Below are 21554 nucleotides of genomic sequence, written 5' to 3' on the forward strand. Positions count from 1 at the left end.
TGGGAGAACTTGCACAATTGGTGGCTGACTAAATACTTTTTTGCCCCACTGTATATATATATATATATATATATGTGTGTGTGTATATGTTTGTTTAATGTTTGAAAAAACCAAGGCCCATCCAGATATTCCTAGGCCCACCAACAAATTACGTTCTGAATCCGCCACCGGAACACAGTAAACGCAAGTGAGAGGTAGCGGGATCGATGCCTGCATTCTTCAATGTCTTGCAATTTTCAAAGAATTTCCATGTCAATGACTGTTAATCAGAATTGAACTAGAGCTTGTTGGAGAACATATGGTTCTTTGCAATTAACCTCTGCAGCTGCGAGGTTAAACCCAATTGAACACATTATTCAGTATTTTAGACAGTATCAATTACTTTAATAGTAATAAACGACCAATTCTGAAGGAATAGTGTCAATGAAGCTACTACATTTGAAATGCGTCTGAACAGGGACTTGAACCCTGGACCCTCAGATTAAATGTCTGATGCTCTACCGGCTGAGCTATCCATGCTATTTTGATTTCGCAATATTTGCACACTAAAAATCTATTTCAATTTTCCATTAATAGTACCTGTACCAGCTACATAGAATCAAAACCATAGCTCAGCTGGTAGAGCATCATATACTTATACTGCTGGTCCAGGGTTCAAGTCCATGTTCTGGCGGCATTTCAATTGTAATAGCTTCATTGCCATTATATCTTCAGCATAGGTCAATTGCTTGTGGCTTAGAGGTACCTGTATTTGATATTTGATATTTGATAACGTAAAATACATATTTTTATTGAGGGAATCAGCTTTTTGAAGCCTGGATAGCTCTGTCTGTGTTTGACTTAGCACTTGGTAAAAAATGGAATTAGACAATGGATGGGAAGATGTGATTGGTCAACATTTGGAAAAGAAATATACTTCAAAATGGAATGGGAACACTTTATTTGACAGATAACACTGAAGAAAAAAGCTGAACCTGAGGTAGGTTTAAAAAGGAGTCCTTTCTAGAGCAAGTTTTCTGTTCTTGGCTACTGTAGAAACATGGTGGACTCTGTGGCATAGAGTTAGAACTCCCTATGTATATTTGAAATGATAATTCTAGGAAATGAAAAGCAAAAGCTACTAATTTTCATTTGATCCTAGACTCATTTAAAGATACTTATGAATTTCATTTTGCTTGTCTATCAAGTCTCTTCTATGCAGGCCTATGTTGTTTTTTCGTCAACAAAAATGTTCGTCGACATTTCAGTAATTAGATTTTATTAAATAAAAGGTACTGGGAAATGCAATTGGAAATATAATGAGTGGAACACCTGACCCCATCCTGTGTACTCTGAGACCCAGTCCAGTCAACTCTGAATCTCTGTCTCTGTATTACATAGCGATGAGGCGTGACTTATGACCAAAGTCTCTCTGCTCCGCCCCCTCAAGCTTGTCTAAGCCAGCTCTGTCATCCGTCGTGGCCTCTCCACCTCCTGTCTTTCCTACAGTTCTTATTCCCCTTTCCTCCTACAATAAACCCCTGATTAACCCTCTCACTCCAATTGTGTGAGTCTGTGTTTGGGTACAGTCTTACTGCAGCAAAGAAGGCGTTATTATGACTCAGACTTGAGAGCGAATGAACTAGTGAGTTGTCTTGAAAATAGGAAAACCCAGCGCTTAGGCTGGGGGGGTTGCCTTGACAGCCTAGCAAAGTGCTCGGACCCCCGCCCAGCATTCTAGCGACCAGCACCATGCAGGCCAATGTTCAAACACACCCTCAAGAATAGGCTATGTTTTATAGAGGTCATGACAAATATCCATATTCATTTGCATGGCTTGTGTACAGGATCGTTATTGTAGTGTGTTTTGACACCCAGCCAAAAGGTACTGGGTTTCTTGAGCAAGATAGCAAAAAAAATTGTCATCTGCTAATTGACACACTGTTAATTTCCCTGACATTTAAACATCAAATCCAACAATGTGTTTTATACGTCATTCTAATCGGATGTGTCTGTACCTGCTCTCTCACGTGACGTCCTGCTCTCTAATCTCTGACCGCTCCTTGAGCCAGGTGAGGTCATTAACACTATAAGCCTCTCGGGAAGGGAGAGTTCAGAGCTCCGCGGACAAAGAACAGAAGAAGAAGAAGGGAGAGAGTGAGACCTCCGTGGACCAGAGAAGAACAGAAGAAGAGGAGGACAACGTTTCCCCTTTCTCTCTTTTTCAGGAGTTGTGAACCAGGTGAGCAAGGCCATGTTAAACTGTTGCTCCTCTAGGCTTACATTTGTGAGCTGGATAGGACCGTCTGACAATAAAGGGATAAAGTTGTTAGTGCTAGAAGTAGGCCTATTTTGGTTAATTTGTCAATTAAAATGTAAATCGACATTTCAGGAATTACATTTTATCAACTAAAAGGTACTGGGAAACATAATCAGAAGTTTAATGAGTGGACCACCTGACCCCATCCTGTGTACTCTGACACCCAGTCCAGTCAGCTCTGAAGCGCTGTCTCTGTATAACTCTGTGACCTATGACATATGTCTCTCTACTCCCCCCTTGAAGCATGTCCAAGGCAGCAGAGAGGACTCCTTCGACCACCTCCTCCCTCTCCATCACCTCCAATGTCTCCACATCCTCAGCAGAGGGGTAGGATTAGATTTGCCCACCCCTTACCTTTGTTATGAATGACGCTGTCAATCCCAACCGATACTAGAGCCTGAAATTGACAGTACCAGGGTTATGGGTTCAAGTCCCATGCCAAGAATGAACTCAGTAATTGCATTGTAAGACTCTTCGGATACAATCGTCCCACAAATCAAAGTACTGAAATAATTAGGAATAAAATCTCAATCTCCCCCGATATTTTTTACAATTTACATTTAGGGGATTTTCGCTGACTCTTTTATCAAAGAAGACTTACAACCATATATTCATACATTCACACACCGACGGCGGAGTCAACCACGGAGGTCAACAGCCAGCTCGTCGGGGCAGTCTGGGTGAGGTGTCTTGAGATGCTTCTTGTTCACCTCGACACCCCGCTAGGAGGAGCCAGGGATCTAATTAGCGACCAGTCAACCCGCTCTACCTCCTGAGCTACTGTTGCCCACAATATCCTTGAACAGCACTAGCCCTTACCCTAACCGCTCATCAATGAAATGCATACATTTATTATGTTTCTCAATACGCAATGAATGTAGAACCGGATCACTATTTATAATCAAGGTGACTTTGAATATGCTTTTGTCATTACCAGCAGTTTCCAGTTGTTATTTAGAATTTCAGAGTCTTATTTGATTTCTTGATTTTTGTCTCTGATCCTGTAGTACGGAGAGCGGCTCCCAGTCGGGCTCGTCCTCCGAGCCCCCCAAGAAGTCCAAGAAGAAGACCAAGAAGAAGACTACGGAGGCCATGACTGTGGTGTACACGTCGGTGCTCAACAGCGTGTTCGGGGCGGTACGCAAAGCGCACACCAGGAACACCCAGGTCTATACACGAGGTGCTTGACTCGTTTCGTTTTGGTTATGTGCTGGTAGGATATTGGACATGAAAGTACTGTTTTTTCAATTGGTTTTGTTATCTCAGTGATGTATCCTATTATGTTATATTATATTATATTAAAGCACCTCTTGACTTTATAAACACAACACTACTCATGCAAAACATATACTTAGAAACAGAAAGGCAATCGAACTCATGACAGCTTACCTCTGACCTTTTGAGGTTGTTTGTGTGTGTGCGCCTGTGTGTGTGTGTGTGTGTGTGTGTGTGTGTGTGTGTGTGTGTGTGTGTTAATCCACTCCCAGGTAGAGAGCTCTTAGACATAAGCCTCCCGTGGATTTCTGTTTATCTACCTCATTAGTTTGCTTGAATGCATTTCAAGTGTGTCGTCTAACAATTCACAAATGGGATTCTGCATGACGTCAAGGAAATGAACAGTGGAAGGTTTAAGTGATTACAGGGACACGTTCAGAATGTCCTACTAAGTCCCTCCCATCCTACACACACATTCGGTGAGTGGTTTCACCTTTAAGGAATATCAATTCTGTCTTTTTTTCTGAATTCTTGAAATTGTAATGGTTAAAAAAGTATTGCTCCGTTTTTCTGAATTAACGAGATACCTCAAAATCCCAAGAGTTGGATTTGTTTTTGAGTGGGATCCTCATTCACTTAAAGAGCCAGTGAGCCCACTGTTTCAGGATTAATTCAAACACTATGTGGTTTAAGAAAGAGAAACCCGCCTGTGTTATCCCCATGGTTAACTTACGACCCATGACAACTTTACAATACTTTTCTCGTACCGTCGTTGTGAAACTGTAGCATTTTAATGATGCAATGATGCAATGAAATCCCCCACAAACCGTAGCGTTATATAATAGGTGTCCGGAAAGCCTAACCCTCACTTGGAAGTGGACATTAAACACATCGCTGCTTAGTGTTTGCTTCTATGAAATAGAGCTCTTAGGTGAATGAGAGCTTTTCTTGGGATTTTAAGGTATCTCGTTCATGCAGAAAAACAGCCGAATTTTCATTCTACAAACCCGTATTCTGAGTTTTATGTGGTTAATCCAGAAAAACATGAGCAGAGCGGAATTTATTTTCTCAAGTAAATTCATTACGCTTCCTAGGAAACATGGTCACTAACTCACCAACAAACTAGGTGTGGAGCAGTGCTAGTTCTGATGGGTCTGGCACTTGGGCCAACCTAAAATTCAAACCAGCCGGCTTATTTGCCTTTCTATCCATAAGGCCTCTGAAACTACTGTACACCAGAGTCAATGGCGCTTTTACCGAACCATACCGCTTTTACCGAACCATACTGCGATTTGTGTTTCACTACCAGTTGAAACGCACCGTGCTGCGACCTGCGGGGACATCAGCGCTGGTGGCTGGTCGGGCGACAACTGTTTAGCCTGGGAACCAAACCAAATCTGCCAGTTTCATTAACCTGGGAACCAGACCAATCCTGCCAGTTAATTTGCTCTGCAGATTAGGTCCGGCTCCGCTCGCATACAAAAAAAGACAACCACAACAAAGATGGCTGCCGCTGATATAACGATTTCTTTTACGTAGACGGTTTTAATCAAACTGGACGGGATACCAGGTCAAGAAGATAGATGTATTTTTTTAATTGCTCAGTGCTGGACCATCTGTATCATTGCTATGATTGGTTGGAGGCCTATCCAATTGCGTCCAGAGGCACTTTGGTCAACGCTCGTGACGCCCCTTGCTCATTGAGAATGAACAGAAAAGTCCCAGACGAATTAAAAAGGTTATTAAAGGTTTTATAAAGCACCCCGGGTGTATGATAGTTTGACGATATTTTCCTGCAAAAATAATATTAGATATTTCATATTTCACATTATTAGATTGCTGATTCCTAATGTCAAGGACACTGTGTGGCACTTGGAAAAATATGTGTGAAACATTGTCCAATGTGTAAACAGGTCTAATCTGAAATAAATCCGCCCTTAATGAGCTTTTGAGATTAGAAGGCAAATAAGGGGGAATATTGAAGGTCAAACTGAATTCATCATCGCGGATATCATTGTGTGTCGCCGTCTGTCTGAAACAGCCCAAATATATTAAATGTGCCTTAAACGAATCCATCCGATCAATAAGGTAGGCTATAGTATAAAAGTCATCAGTTAAAGACATTCAAGCAGAAAGCCGGAATGTAATGGAAATGCAAATCCCAGCTGGGCTGGACCGCTGAGACGTATCCGTACAGTACAGTAAGTGTTATCCAAATGGTTTAATATATTTTGTTTGTGTGATCATTTGATTTTTGAATGCAGGAGAGAGAATTGGCTCAGGCAGAGTTGGACGGTGAGTAACAACAAAGGGACACCTCATGCTTTACTAAGCATAGATTCCAATTTTCTCTGGTCTGCCCATTCTTTTGTTATTGCCTCAGTAACAGCTGATTCTGCCACCCCCTTAGAGTTGGCAGATGCCTTTAAAGAGTTTGACTACGACCAGGATGGCTACCTCAACTACAAGGACGTGGCGGAGTGCATGAGGACCATGGGCTACATGCCCACCGAGATGGAGCTGCTGGAGATCGTCCAGCAGATCAAGATGAGGAGTGAGTAGAAGGAAGACAAACGTTAGTAAGGGAAGCTTCAATAATGAGGACCCTGGATTCAAAAGTAAAGTCCTTGCTGACTATAATAAATGTTTATACAGTCATTGGCGTATCAATGTGCTTTTATTTTTTGGTGTGCATTCAATTCATGTTCTTTTATTTACCATCATCTCACCTCACCTACTCTCTCCTCCCCCGCTCCTCACCCCTCCATCACCTCCCCTCAACTTCTTCCTCTCGTCCCCATAACCCTGCTTTCATTTCATCTCCCCTCCCCTCCCCTCCACCCCGTGTTTCTCAGTGGGGGGGCTGATGGACTTTGAGGACTTCACTGAGCTGATGGGTCCCAGGATGATGGGGGAGACTGCGGACATGCTGGGCTTGAAGGAGCTGCAGTCCGCCTTCGTTCAGGTGGGCCCACACAGCACCTCTCCACACAGCGCCTCTCCCCACACAGCACCTCTTTTTCATCATTCATGTTTTTGTTCAAACTATTTACTGTCGTGGAGAACGGAAACTCTCGTTCACTGTTATCCCCATGTCTCCTTACCTCTCTATCTCTCTCTGTCACTCTCTCTCTCTGTCTCTGTCTCTCTCTCTCTCAGTTCGACCTGGACGGGGACGGGAAGATCAACCAGGAGGAGATGAAGGAGGCAGTGAAGACGCTGCTGGGGGAGAAGTTGAAGAAAGGAGAGCTGGAGGAGATCCTGAAGGAGCTGGATATCAACGCCGACGGAGACATCGACTTCGAGGGTGAGAGGAGACTTCACATGATGTGGCTCTGAGTATCAGAGTATAATGGACTATATATTTCTCTGGGGGCTCACTGAAAACAGAGGGGTCTGACTCTGGTGTCGGCTTAGTTTGAACCATAATGTTTTCGGTCTGGAGGCCTCTGTTCTGACCTTTGACCTGCCATGGGTAACATGGGATGCTTCTGTCTGTCTCTCATCCCTCTGCAGAGTTTGTGATGATGCTGTCAATCCCCTAGCCGCCAGGAGATGTTTTGGAGTAAGGACATCCTGGATCACTTCCTCCTCTTTATGATGCGTCACATGGTCACACAGAGTGAATGGACGGGTGCAACACTGTTGCAATAGTAATGCTACTAGCGTTGTGTGGTTGCTATGGTGACCATTTGTGATAGCCTATAATTGACCTCTGAATAACTTTGCATGATTTTCCCTTGTGTCCGTGGTTGGCATAGAGACGTATCAAAGAATAAGTGAACACATAACAATTGAGTTTAACATTCCAGATAATGTACATCACAGATGCACTTTGTCACTAATATAACTACAGAGTATATGTGATCAGTTGAGAAGAATGCTATCTTAACTTAAAGCATAGACTGCGTCATCTTATGGTATATTCCAGGAAAGATATAAGCAAGCTGTACTTTGTCACTGAGAGAAATAGTGCCTACATTTGTGAGAATATGAACCCCTTACTGTAATACAATTTTTGAAACAAAAATGTATGCTTTGCTATTTTAATAATTCAAACTTTGAAAACGATGTACTTTACTTTTGTTGTGCACTAATAAAAGGTGATAAAAAAAAAATCCCGAGACCACAACCAACTTATCGTGTTAACCCAAAAATGTCTCTCACAAGGCCTTCAGAGAGATCGGAGGCCCACAGACAGGAGATTCTCAAGCGTTATGGGCTGGCCTTCAGACCCAGGATAAACTTAATGAGCTGTTCTCTCTGTGGTATAGTATTACAGCCTGTACCACTCCTGGTTAACAAATGGAAACCATTCAATAATGGGCTTTTATTCAGAGAATAAATGAACACAGCAATTCAAACTCATGTCACTATAATCTCATAATTTACTAACCATAATGCATCTTAATGCAGCTTTGTCGAAGTCTGTCGTTTTAAAGAATGACAAACATTTGCGGTTATCAAGCCGGGGGGAAGATAACAGAATTATACTCATTTATTCACCCATGCTTTCGTGTCACAACACGTTTGCAAAAGGTTTAACGTGTTAAGAGTTGTAGGAACAAACCGAATCGTCAAACGTATTCATATATTATTCATTTCTAATAGTAAAACTATCTGTAACACAATATATTTACTATTAAGTTATATGTGCCAATTCTGCTTTCAAAAATGTTCCATTCAGCATTCCTAAGCATCATTTGTGAGTCTTAAGTCTTGAGTCTTAAGACTCGAGCTTATACAGTAACCAAGTAATTCACATCATTTGGAGAGACAGTTAAGTAATTTGAGAGAAATACAAAGTGGATGCCGAATTGGCCTTAGTGTTGAAAGAGATAAGGAGGTAAATATAGTTGCAATAGAGATACAAAGTGTGGAAATGGGCTTCAACACACATTCACAGCAAATAGTTTTTTTTCAACCCTAACAGCATTTTCTTTTAAATTTTTTTTACAAAACAAGCATATTTTCTTTGCACATCCTGCTCATTTAAAAACTAATATTGATTTTGCAATTTACCTTCTTGAATTGACTGTGTATCCAATTGTTCATCATGCATTTGCTTAACAAACTACAATGTATATTAAAGGGAAAAACAAACTAAATGTTATCTCATCTTCTAATCTACACCAAACCAAATCTACGGACATAAGCTTCAATCCGTAAAACTCCACAACTGACATTGTGTCCGACGGCCATTTTAAAACGGAATATTTGACCCTCAACTCGTCAGTAACGTCCATCCAACACATTCAAAAACGCGGAATATCTTCTTTCTAGATAGATAAATGAATGCGTTCATATTCAACCAGATGAACAAAGCGGGCAGAACAGGACTGGTTTGCATAAGTGGAGAAAGGCTGAAAGTGGTTTACATTCATGTCTCCATCTTCCTGGCCGGTGAGATGTCTGTAAACGGAACCACTCAATATCTCAGAGGCACCTCTTTGTCGCTTTATTCTTTAACCCAGAATACCCTTCTCGCTATGTCCTGCATTTGGTCCGGCGTTAGTCCACAGTGGTCCCAGAAGTGGGGAACCCCCCTCTCCCACAGGCTCAAAGGGTGGCTGATTCCTAGTCAACCCCCACCAGCATGACAGCCAACACATTACATGGATGCACCAACCTAAGTTAGTTTTTTGGAATACAAGCCTCATCTAGCAGAGGGGTATGTGTGTGTGAGAGTGTATGTGTGTGTGTGTGTGCACCTAAAGTGGTCTCGCTGTGTGGTCCACGTCAAGTGGATGAACGTGCAAAGCATGTTTATCATATCAACAATCACAAGATAAGCGCCGCACAGCCCAGAACACAACAAGAAAGCGGGGAGGACCTCATCATCTTCAGCCATAGCTCCCTTCCGCTCAACACAACCATACCCCGCCCATAAAAACCTCTGCTTCCTTTCGTCCATGTTGAGCGGCGCACAAGAAGCAGCTCAGACTTCCATCTCTTCTTTTAAGGATCAACACAAGCAGCACACAAACGAGGACATGGGGCCCGGCGGTGGCTCTCCGGCCGCGCCGGTGGCCTCCTCACGGCGCGCTGGCCAGGTCCTCGGCCACCTCCGTCATGATGTCATGCACCCAGACGTCGCTCTCCTCCCGCGACGTGTCCACCAGGTACACGCTGAGCCTCCGGTCCCAGGCGCACGCTGCCTCCGTCACTGACTCCAGCTGGGCCACCAGGGGCCGCTTCTCTACGTGGTTCCTGAACACGATGGAGGCCTCCTCCGACCACTGTCGGGGCCGCACCCCTGGGGGTTGGGGAGGGAGAGAGAGAGAGAGAGAGAGAGAGAGAGAGAGAGAGAGAGAGAGAGAGAGAGAGAGAGAGAGAGAGAGAGAGAGAGAGAGAGAGAGAGAGAGAGAGAGAGAGAGAGAGAGAGAGAGAGAGAGAGAGATTAAGACTGACGCCTGATGCACTCCTCCATACAGTAGGACACAGAACGACTCCTTATCTTAAAAAAAACATCTGGAAATTCCCCTGGTCCATGAACCGACTAGAGCAGGGGTCCCATACCTTTTCAGCACCAAGGACCGGTTTGATTCTCCAAAAAATTTCACGGACCGGCGGGCCGGGGGGGGGGGGGGGTTGGATTATGTTGCGCAGGAGTTGCCAATTTGTTGATATTTTCATATAGTGTTGTGCATGCATTCATTTAAAATAACTAGTTCCAGTTATTTATTAACAGTGAAGGTAACAAACTCTTAAAAAAGAACGTGAACAAGTGAAAAATGAACAACTATGAACATAAATATATTGAACTAAACTTGAAGTAACATCTATCAAGTGTAAACATGCACAACACAAAATGTCAGTAAGGGAACTCAACACGCGTTTGTGAGGCCACAGAATAGGCTACAATTCATTTTAAATCAGTGGGAGCCCTGTGCTTGTTTCCCTGCAACAAGAAGGTTCCATCTGGGGGTGATGGAAGACAGTGACACGCTTAGCGTGTTTGAAATGTCCAATCGATTGCGCAATTTTGTTTTAGTGGCAGTCATTGCCGAAAACACGGCCTCGCATAGGTACGTGGTGGGAAATGGAAGCAACGTTTTCAGCGCTTTTACGGATATCTCGGGATACTCCGCTTTGGTTTTGATCCAAAAACCCGCCAGAGAGGTTTGCTCAAACACATTTTTAAGACCACCATCATTAGCTATTTCGATCAATTGATCTTCCTCCTGCACTGAGAAGTGATTCGGGACATTGACAAATGGGTTGCGGATCCACTCATTTGTTCGCCGTGGATCTTTGGAGGATGGGAAGTAACGTTCGAATTCATTTGAAAGCGCAACAAGGTGATCGCGCACCAGCTGCGAGAGAATGGGCCCTGCCTCAGTCTCTCCCAAAATCCCCACTAATGTTTGGAACATATCGAATACTCCCCTGTCCACTCGTCGTCCCCACAAATCAAGCTTGGCTTTAAATGCAGCAACTTTATCTGCCAGTTTAAAGACAGTGGTCATTCTCCCCTGGAGTGTCAGGTTGAGCTCATTAGGCAATCCGAATATGTCACACAGGTAAGCCAGTTTGGACACCCAGTGCTCATCACTAAAATGTGCTGCCAATGGTGACTTTTTTTTCTGTAAGAAACCTCTGCAGCGGCTCTCGCAACTCAAACACTCTGGCCAATGACCTGCCCCTTGACAGCCATCTGAAATCTGCGTGCAAGAGAAGGCGTTTGTGCTCTGCGTCCATTTCTTCACAGAGCTGTTCAAATAAACGAGAGTTGAGTGCGTGTGCTTTTATGTGGCTGATTATTTTAACTACATCATTTAATACCCCATTTAACTCGGGCGACATTTTTCGGCTAGCCAGCATTTCCCTGTGAATGACACAGTGTGTGGGCTCGCAGTCAGGTGCAACCTCTCTTACCCTTGCAGTGAAACCGGACAGCCTTCCAGTCATGGCTGCAGCCCCATCAGTGCAAACGTCAATACAGAAAGACCAGACTAATTTTCCTGACACATAACCATCCAAAGCCCGGAATAATTCTGCAGCTGTGGTGTTCGTTGGAAGTGACAGCACACACAACAAATCCTCCTGCACATCGTCCTCAAAACTGTACCGTACAAAAACAAGCAGAATTGCCCTATTTTCCACATCAGTGGACTCATCGACCTGGATCGCATACCACGGTGAACCATTCACCCTCTCCAACAACTGTGCTTCAAAATCCTCCGCTATATCATCAATTCGCCTATGGACGGTGCTGGCTGAAAGAGGTACCGAGCCTATCTTTTTTGCTGCAGCCTCCCCAAGGAATTCATTGCACATGTCTTTTGCAGCAGGCAGAATTAGCTCTTCCCCAATAGTAAAGGGCTTCTTACACTTAGCAATGCGACTAGCCACTAAGTATGAGGCTTTTAGCGCAGCCACGTTCACAAATGTGGTTGTTTTAAGCACTATTTTTTGTGATTCTTGCTCACGTTTTTTACGCTCAAAGAAGTCAAGGGGTTTGTCTTTAAGTGTAGGATGCTTGGATTCTAAATGTCGAATAAGCTTTGACGGTTTCATAGCTTCATTCGACAACGTATCGCCACATACCACACATAACGGACTTGGTGCATGTGACTCACCGGTCTCTATAAACCCATATTTTAGGTACGACTCGTCATATTTTAGATTGAAAGACCCTTTCTTTTTCTTTGCGGTTTCTTGCTCATTATCGTCAGTGGGTCTTTTTCCCCCGCTACCCCTTTCAAAGAAACTTTCTAAACACGTCTGTTTTGAGTTGCTCATTTTCGCAGTTTAGCTAACTTAGTGTGACACTACTGTTGAACTGAACACGTTCAACAGCCAATACGTGTTGGGGGCGGGACCGACAGACAGTTATGCCTAAGAAAAGAAGTTAAGACCTTGCCAAAAATGCAAACATGTTATATGCAATCTAACAACTGCATATAGACTTATGGCATGTAAAAGAGTGACAGTATTGCAAAGTAAATGACGTTTATTAAGTATGCATGCATTTTGCATGAATTCTTTTTTTTTTTATTATTATTATTTTTTTACTCATGTCGTAGCCTACAAACCTACGGCCCGGTTAGGAATGTCCCGCGGCCCGGTACCGGGCCACGGCCCGGTGGTTGGGGACCGCTGGACTAGAGCACTCGGTTTGACCAAGTGTTAAACATGGGTCGCTCAAAAGGTCACCAGAATAACCAGGATGCAGGTTAAGTCCCTCAACTACACTACTCCCCTCACCCCTACTCACCCGCGAGCTGGGCGGTGACCCCCTGGAAGGGGAGGCGTCTGAACTCCGGGGTGAGGGTCCGCAAAAGGGCGCGGCCCACCAGTTCATGGCGGCCGTAGTCCAGCTCGTACACGGACACCAGGCCGTTGGTCAGCACGCTCTTCACCAGCACCCGGTGCCAGCTGTGGGGGGGGACAGCATAGGGGGTTAACAGGGACAGCATGGGGGGTTAACAGGGACAGCATGGGGGGTTAACAGGGACAGCATGGGGGGTTAACAGGGACAGCATGGGGGGTTACCAGGGACAGCATGGGGGGTTAACAGGGACAGCATGGGGGGTAAAAAGGGACAGCATGGGGGGTTAACAGGGACAGCATGGGGGGTTAACAGGGACAGCATGGGGGGTTAACAGGGACAGCATGGGGGGTTACCAGGGACAGCATGGGGGGTAAAAAGGGACAGCATGGGGGGTTAACAGGGACAGCATGGGGGGTTAACAGGGACAGCATGGGGGGTTAACAGGGACAGCAGGGGGGGTTAACAGGGACACGGAGCAGCATTAAACAGAGTAGAAAGAATACAGACCAAGGCAGGGCTTGATGGGACACACACAGACGCACACCCCCACCCACGTGTAAAGCTTGACTGCACTTTAGAACAGCACTAAAGCGCTTTATTTCTTAAAGAATTGGAATGGGAGGGACTTTTATTAGCGAACAGCGGTATTTTATTTTATTGGTTGTGTTTGTCAGATTGTTTTGTCTCAAGTCTTTTTATATTATTTGTGTCTTTACCATTGCTGTAAACCAAATTTGCCTTACAGGACAAAGAAAGTACTGAACTGAACACAGACTCACTTGTTCTCCACCTTGGCGGCATAGATATGGTGCTTCTCCACCTGCGTCGGGGGGTCCTCCGTCTGGTTGTAGTGCAGGATCATCTCCCCCATCAGGGCCACCAGCTTGTACAGCTCCCCCCAGGGCTGCAGCACGAAGTGGCCCGGGTGGCAGGCCACCGACACGTAGGCGTCCATGTTGCTGCCTGAGGAGAGGAGGAGCAGTTAGGGCTCATTGAGGCGTCCATGTTGCTGCCTGAGGAGAGGAGGAGCAGTTAGGGCTCATTGAGGCGTCCATGTTGCTGCCTGAGGAGAGGAGGAGCAGTTAGGGCTCATTGAGGCGTCCATGTTGCTGCCTGAGGAGAGGAGGAGCAGTTAGGGCTCATTGAGGCGTCCATGTTGCTGCCTGAGGCGAGGAGGAGCAGTTAGGGCTCATTGAGGCGTCCATGTTGCTGCCTGAGGAGAAGAGGAGCAGTTGGGCCTCATTGAGGCGTCCATGTTGCTGCCTGAGGAGAGGAGGAGCAGTTGGGGCTCATTGAGGCGTCCAGGTTACTGCCTGAGGAGAGGAGGAGCAGTTAGGGCTCATTGAGGCGTCCAGGTTGCTGCCTGAGGAGAGGAGGAGCAGTTAGGGCTCATTGAGGCGTCCAGGTTGCTGCCTGAGGAGAGGAGGAGCAGTTAGGGCTCATTGAGGCGTCCAGGTTGCTGCCTGAGGAGAGGAGGAGCAGTTGGGGCTCATTGAGGCGTCCATGTTGCTGCCTGAGGAGAGGAGGAGCAGTTAGGGCTCATTGAGGCGTCCATGTTGCTGCCTGAGGAGAGGAGGAGCAGTTAGGGCTCATTGAGGCGTCCATGTTGCTGCCTGAGGAGAGGAGGAGCAGTTAGGGCTCATTGAGGCGTCCATGTTGCTGCCTGAGGAGAAGAGGAGCAGTTGGGCCTCATTGAGGCGTCCATGTTGCTGCCTGAGGAGAGGAGGAGCAGTTGGGGCTCATTGAGGCGTCCAGGTTACTGCCTGAGGAGAGGAGGAGCAGTTAGGGCTCATTGAGGCGTCCAGGTTGCTGCCTGAGGAGAGGAGGAGCAGTTAGGGCTCATTGAGGCGTCCATGTTGCTGCCTGAGGAGAGGAGGAGCAGTTAGGGCTCATTGAGGCGTCCAGGTTGCTGCCTGAGGAGAGGAGGAGCAGTTAGGGCTCATTGAGGGGTCCTGAAGTTTGTAAGAGGTGGGATAAGTGCGGCCGCTGTCACTGTAGTTTGTTTTGGTTTGACCACAGACAGCATGGAGGCAGAACGGGCAGTACTGGCACAGCACCGATGCATCATATATTTCGTTGCATTCACAACATCCAAAGCATTGATCAATGAAAGATTGGAGCATGAGTTAAAGACAAATTGAAGAAACAACCAAGAAGACAGGCGTCTTGAAGACTTCGTTACTGGAGAAAGAGCGTCTTTTCTTGCTTCATTTCATATATAACAAACACTGGGAAAAATGTTGATTTCTGTGTTTAACTGAGAAAACAGGGAGTGGAAGGACGGGACCCTATAATGTTCAGCTAACTGTTGTCAGTGATAATAATAAAAAAAACATTTCCTCCAACGTGTGCAGCTGTGAAATCATGCATTGTAATTTATTTTATGACGTGTACTTGTAGGGATATGATAAGACATATCTTTTAGCGTTCACAACAAATGACTCTGAAAAGCAGTGCGAACAAAAGGCAACAGGCTGATTATCATTTAGTGGGCCACTCAATGACATGCAAATGCAGACCGAAGCCTCATTAACACGCGACTGGCATGCGACATGGCAACTACTATTGGCTAAATTTGAATTGGGGATATCAATATCGCAAGACATTGCGGGATGCTCAAGGAGGTGCGTAATATTAAAAAAATAAATAAACTTTGGCAAAAAAGTGTAGTCTATAGACACAACGTCTCAGCTGGGAGAGTGTGTCGACGGCGGGGCCGTTATGTTGATCCTTCGCTGCCGTTGTCTTGAAACGTCTGCGTCAGCGTGCGTGTGTGCACGTGTGTGTGTGTTCAGGCACTTGTGCGTGTATGTGCGGTGTGTGTGTATGCGGTGTGTATGTGCGTTTGCGCGTGCTGTGTGTGTGTGTGAGCTGCAGGCTGCTTGGCACATGCTTACTGACAAAGTGTGCCGGAGTAACTTGTCCGACAGGCCTGCTATTATATAGTAGTAAGATGTTGATGATGTGTTCTTCCTCAAGCTTTCAAACGTATTTGATGTCCCCTTTGTAAATTAAGTATGTTAATATAATATATTTCATTTTTTGTACAAATTAACCAAATAAACGTGTTAATGATGAAAGTCCACATCATTTACGAAGACCTAATGAATGTACTTAAGGAGACCTGAGGTAAATATTAAGGGGATGTGATCAGCATGTTGCGGCTTATGAACTCATTTCAAACCCCCTGAACCTCCACCAGGGAGGGTCTGAACTGGCTCCTCCAGTATGTCCTTACCCACTGGGGGGAGCTCCAACAGCGGGGGCAGCAGGAGAGGAGACGGAGAGCCAGTACCGAGGGGGCTCATCCCCCCTCCTCCTCCGCCTCCTCCGTCCCCTCCTCTTCCTCTGGAGCCCAGCCCAGATAAAGTCCTCCTCAGCGGGGGCTGGGCAGGTGGCCCGGGGCTCCCGTTGGTGGCCTCCACGCTGCCCTTGGTGGTGGAGGACGCCGGGGGGGAAGGTGCCTTCACGTTGCTGTGAAATCAAGTTCTGTATTTCATTTATTTAGTTCAGGAGACTTATTTCATACGACCATTTCTTACTTTCCATCCGTTATATTCAAATGAGTTGTGCTTATCTCACAGGTTCAGACCAAAGAACAGCACCACAACAGCACTGAAAATACTGCAGCACTGGATGTACAATGGCCCGATCGCTGCCTCTTAGAAATAAAGCTTTTAATGAATTGGTGAATGATTAAACCATCATAATGGCAGTGGCCTTTTTACCTACCAACCGTAAACCATTTAAAGATCCCATATTATGCTTTTTTAGGGTTAATAATTGCATTTGGGTTAGAATAAAACTTGAAACTTGAAACATGAAGTTAAACGCTTTGCACGTGTGTTGGCAAATTCACACCCCCGAGAAGTTGTAAACATTGCGGGTAGCCAGGAGGCTTGACTTCTGCACTACAGCACCGCCCACTGCAGTCTGACGTCACACTATTACGGAAGTAAAAGCGCAAACAAGCAGTTTCACACACTTATTTAGGGGCGTTCTCGGTGGGCGTGAACACTGCCCCTGGCTCAGACATGTTGACATACATACATACATCTAAAGCAAAATAAAAAGTTGGAAACATATGATATCACCCCTTATAGCCCAGGTTGTTTGAGTACAGCCATGCTGCGGCGGAGCAGAGACCTGTGGCTGGTGAGGTAGGCGTCCGGCTGCTGCCTGAACAGCTGCGACTGCAGCATCTGGCGGTTCAGGCTGTGCTCGTTATCAGTGGAGCTCTTGTCGGTGAAGAGGTGCACGTGAACGCAGCGCTTGGCGCCATCCACCCTGGCCACCTGGAAAGGTAGGGAGGGAGGGAGGGAAGAAGGAAGAAAGGATCAGGAAGGAAGGAAGGAAGGAAGGAAGGAGAAGTGGAAAATAATAAAAGAAAAACGGAAATACAGAAAGAACGAAAGAAATAAATTTACTGTTACAAATTTGAATAATAACTAGTTAAAAACATAATTGTTAACAAGGAGAGAGTTAATCAGTTAATCAGAGATATGTTTTTTAATCCTCAACGTCAAATCCATGTGAACATCTTCAACCCCCCAGTAGTCCTGAGGACATGGAGAGTCCTCAGCCAGGTCCCCATGAATGATGAAGCCCGGCCCCACCCACCTTGATGGAGCAGCTCGGGGAGCTGAGGGCCCTCTCTCGGAGCCACTGGACGGCCTCAGGGCTCCAGGCCCCCAGACCCAGGTCCAGCTCCGCCAGACGGCAACGTACGGCCTGAACACACACCGTGGGAGATCATGAGGGTCTGGGACTGTTGCCTTGCTCGGTGGCATTTCGCTGCCAAGAACCGCCAGCTAAAATAACTTTACTCACGCACACAGCTTATGCATCAGTACACAACAGTTTGATGACGATGATGATGGACACTTACAGCGCTTTTCTAACTAGTGGCCACTCAAAGCACTTTACAATATGCCTAACATTCACACATTCATTCACACATTCACGCATTCAGACACCAGCGGCGGAGCCAACCACGCAGGGAAACAGCCAGCTCGGCAGGAGCACTGAGGGTAAGGTGTCGTGCTCAGGAACACTTCCGACACTTGGAGGAGCTTGGGATCGAAATAGCGACCTTCCGGTTACCAGCCAAACCGCTCTACCTCCTGAGACACATGCCGGATACTTAATGCAAGCACACAGCTTCAGTACAGTTCATCAGCACACAACAATTACTTTTTTGGGGGACCCTGTCGCACCAAGTGAGAGGAGCCAGCCATGGTCATTGAATCCCTCTCTTGAGAGAGCCTGGACGGTTTATTTAGTACATCAGGCAAGCGCAGTGTAACAAGGTCCAATGCAACAATCGACCTAGGGGGCTTTACAGGGCTCCTCCAGTGATGTGGTGCAATTGATTGACAACATACAAACCACCTTCTTAGTATTTCATTGAAATACCCCCCTACATTCAAAGCACCATATCTTCATCTGAACTTAAGTTGGTCATGTTTCCAATGAGAGATCGAACGCCGGCATACAGCCGAGCCCATCGCAGCTCCAAGCCATTACCACTCATCATACCAAGAACCAGACCCAGATCCAAGATGGACACTGCCTGACGCGGCGCTCGGTTGCTTATCTGGTCTGTGTAGTGTGTGAAGTGTAGTGCTTGTGTATAGTGTGTGTTTCTGCTGTAACAGAGTTCGACTTGGACCAAGACTGGATCCCAAAGCCACTGATCCACACAGCACTTTTGTGATAATGCAAATAACACTTTTTGAAGCGTTATTCCGATAACACGTGTTCTGAGGGCACTACGGTTTGTTTTTGTACCGATTAGACAGTTTCAGAAAGGAAAGGTCCTTGTGGCGACAGCCACAAAGACAAATGATACATGGTGGCAAAGTGCCACTATTTAATTGTTTAGGGAGAGTTAATATATTTTTATCTGCCTTACCAAAAACAAACTGTATCGAAATAAACAAAACCCAAAAACCAAACTGTTAATTATGTGAACCACCATTAATTATATATATACATAATCAAACAAACCAACCTTGTTTAGCAATACACACTAAGCGAAACCACGAGCAGGAAAGCACTTTGGGAGTGTTAGAGAAAACCGTTGGTGAACAGAGGGGCCTCATCTGGTCCTGCTCTATCACTACTCACTCACACAAACAAACACACCTGTGGTGGGATGGTGGTGAGGTCTCGAAGGAACTGCGGTGGGATCTCTCGGAGCTCAAAGACCTCCACGGACGCCTGCACCCCCAGGTCCACGAAGAGAAGGTCCAGCACGCGGCTGCCATGCAGGTTGGTGATCTGCAGCCGGGGAGGAGAGGCTTACATCGCCGCCCTTCTTCGTGCGATACGAGAATCGATACACTGGCGCCAAATATCGATGTTATATTTTTATATGATTTTTTTGGGGAAAATCTGTTTTGCATTTTTATGCTTTATGCCTGAAGAGTTAGACAGGAAATATCTCTCCAAATATCAATATTTGAATGAATAAAATAAGGCGCACTAAACAGATTTCCCTGCTCATCGAGGTGGTGCTCAACACATGAATGAAGAAAACTACAAGACGAGTAAATGAAAAACTCAGTTTGGACCAGGAATAAAGACTGAAATCCAGCACTTTACCTTTTCACGGCCATTTTGTATTTATCGTTAGTCATATATCGTGATGTATCGTTGCAGGATTATTTGATTATTGCAGAATCGCTGTATCGTGATATTATCGTATTGCGGACCATTCATCTTCTATCGTGTTATATCGTGAGGTACTCTGATCCCACCCCTGATCACATCAGCCCCGTTCTGCTCAGGATGTCGCATGTCTCTGTTCCCAGTCAAATGGTTCTTAAAGAAGAGCTGTGTGTTTAAACCCCCCTAGCCTCACCTCCACGCGGGACCACTTCCCTTTGTAGCGTGCCAGGCAGCGCTTCCCACAGAAGGGCCTGGAGACCAGGAAGTCCGAGGTCACCTGGAGCACAGAGGGATTCACCGTACATGAAGATGTTAGACCTGGAGCCTGTTGACGGCGACTCTGACATTGGTCAGCCAGCTCATTGGGAGCAGTCAGTGTGAGTCCCCTTGTTCAGGGACACCTCGACACTCAGGACAGCTAGGAGGAATCGGGGATTGAACTAGCAAACTTACGGTTACCAGTCAACCCGCTCTACCTCCTGAGCTACTGCTGCCCCTAATAACCAAATTAAATGTATTCATTTTTTGTCAGCAAGCTCATAGCTGACATCCATAGCACCTAACTAAGTCCTTCATGTGAAGTAGAATAAACGTTGTGCTCCCTACAAAGATATGACTTCATGACAGATAAAGCCCAAATGTACATACTATCATTATTTGTATTCACCGCTGTGCTTGTACAAAGGTCCGCCTGGGGTGAGCATTGTGACTGAGTCTGTGCCACAGTAAGGTTGACCTCAGCAGAATAACGCCAGCAACAGGCTAACCAGGCAGTGAGGCCAGCCTGCAGATTAAAGGGCTTGGCCAGGCCTCCCAGACAGAGATTATAGGGCTAATCTCAATCTGTTCACAGCTCTGTTGAGGGAGAGGCAGCCTACTGCTCCTTTATACATCAACACAGCCTATTTCAGGCTGGATGTCTTCTATGAGGACTGCTTGTTCGTATTGACATTGGGCAATATTGATGAAGCAATATTACCAATATTATCAGAATGAATAAACATATGATGAATTGATTTATGGGGAAAATATGTGTATGCGATTCCTTTAAAGAAAAGCGTTCATCATATTGTTGACAGAGTTGCATGTTAAGGTGTTCATTGAGTTGTTGAATGTGTGGAAGAATCATGTATGAGTGAGTGAGTGAGTGAGTGAGTGAGTGAGTGAGTGAGTGAGTGAGTGAGTGAGTGAGTGAGTGAGTGAGTGAGTGAGTGAGTGAGTGAGTGAGTGAGTGAGTGAGTGATGAGTGCGTGCGTGCGTGCGTGCGTGCGTGCCTGTGAGTGCAGGTAGGCCTCGGTGCGCTCCAGAGTCTCAGTGAGCAGGGTCAGACCCCTGGAGGGCGGCTGGCAGTAGAGGGTCCCGTCCGAACACACGCTGCTCACCACCACGTTCGTGTAAACCTTGTTCCCCTGGGGAAACGCACACACACACACACACACACACACACACACACACAAAAAGGGGATTAGAGACCCCGGTGGGGGTGATTGTGGCAGTAAGACATGCAAGGTGATCAGGCAGATGACAGCAGATCAAAAGAGACAACCCCCATTGTGCGTTATAGGCGACACCTGTGGCTGTTCTGAGATGACACCTGTTACACACACACACACACACACACACACACACACACACACACACACACACACACACACACACACACACACACACACACACACACACACACACACACACACACACACACACACACACACACACAGACCAACACACACCTGTAAGGGGCTGGCCAGTGTCTTGTCCCGCAGGGCCTTAAGACAGGCGGCGTTGATGTTGACGTCGTCGTCCTGAGACGTGTCATACAGGACGATCAGCGGCACGGGGCCTCGCTCCAGGATCTCGGCCAATAGGATCTTGCCGCCGGCCATGGCCTCAAAGGTCTTGAGGACAAGGGGCTCCTGGCTGAAGGGCTCCAGGCCTGGGGGGACCGAAGTCACATGGCACACGTCAGCATGATGGTCCTCTAGAGGTGGACAGCGGCAGTAGCTCAAGAGATTGAGCGGCTTGACTGGTAACCGGAGGGCTAATAGTTCAATCCCCGGTTCCTCCTAGTTGAGTGTGGAGGTGTCCCTG

The 21554-nt window shown here is 46.1% G+C and overlaps 2 protein-coding genes across 5 annotated transcripts in view; one reads left to right on the top strand and one right to left on the bottom strand.

The window, feature by feature from the left end:
- Positions 1–2543: 2543 nt before the first annotated feature.
- LOC307091275 (calcium-binding protein 2-like) lies at positions 2544–7059 on the top strand (the record flags this gene model as incomplete). The annotated part of the gene is made up of 7 exons (XM_079758225.1): positions 2544–2626; positions 3307–3436; positions 5779–5809; positions 5925–6068; positions 6370–6479; positions 6674–6821; positions 7031–7059. The coding sequence occupies 7 exons, from the start codon at positions 2544–2546 to the stop codon at positions 7057–7059; spliced, it is 675 nt and encodes a 224-aa protein (XP_079614351.1).
- An 813-nt stretch (positions 7060–7872) lies between these two features.
- The window catches only part of tdrd7b (tudor domain containing 7 b), a 29064-nt gene continuing 15382 nt past the window's right edge, over positions 7873–21554 (bottom strand). For 3 of the 4 annotated variants that reach the window (XM_079757838.1, XM_079757839.1, XM_079757841.1), the window contains exons 11-20: positions 21197–21399; positions 20738–20872; positions 19657–19740; positions 18939–19073; positions 17412–17522; positions 16938–17086; positions 16030–16265; positions 13571–13754; positions 12735–12895; positions 7873–9770 (exon numbers count right to left, since the gene is read on the bottom strand). In XM_079757838.1, coding sequence (XP_079613964.1) covers positions 9550–9770; positions 12735–12895; positions 13571–13754; positions 16030–16265; positions 16938–17086; positions 17412–17522; positions 18939–19073; positions 19657–19740; positions 20738–20872; positions 21197–21399 — 1619 coding nt within the window. In that variant the 3' untranslated portion in view covers positions 7873–9549. Of the gene's footprint in view, positions 9771–12734; positions 12896–13570; positions 13755–14446; positions 14555–16029; positions 16266–16937; positions 17087–17411; positions 17523–18938; positions 19074–19656; positions 19741–20737; positions 20873–21196; positions 21400–21554 lie in introns of those variants that run through there. The other variant, XM_079757840.1, reaches the window with a different exon arrangement.

Source organism: Pollachius pollachius, assembly GCF_949987615.1.
Source record: "Pollachius pollachius genome assembly, chromosome: 20".
NCBI lineage: Eukaryota > Metazoa > Chordata > Actinopteri > Gadiformes > Gadidae > Pollachius > Pollachius pollachius.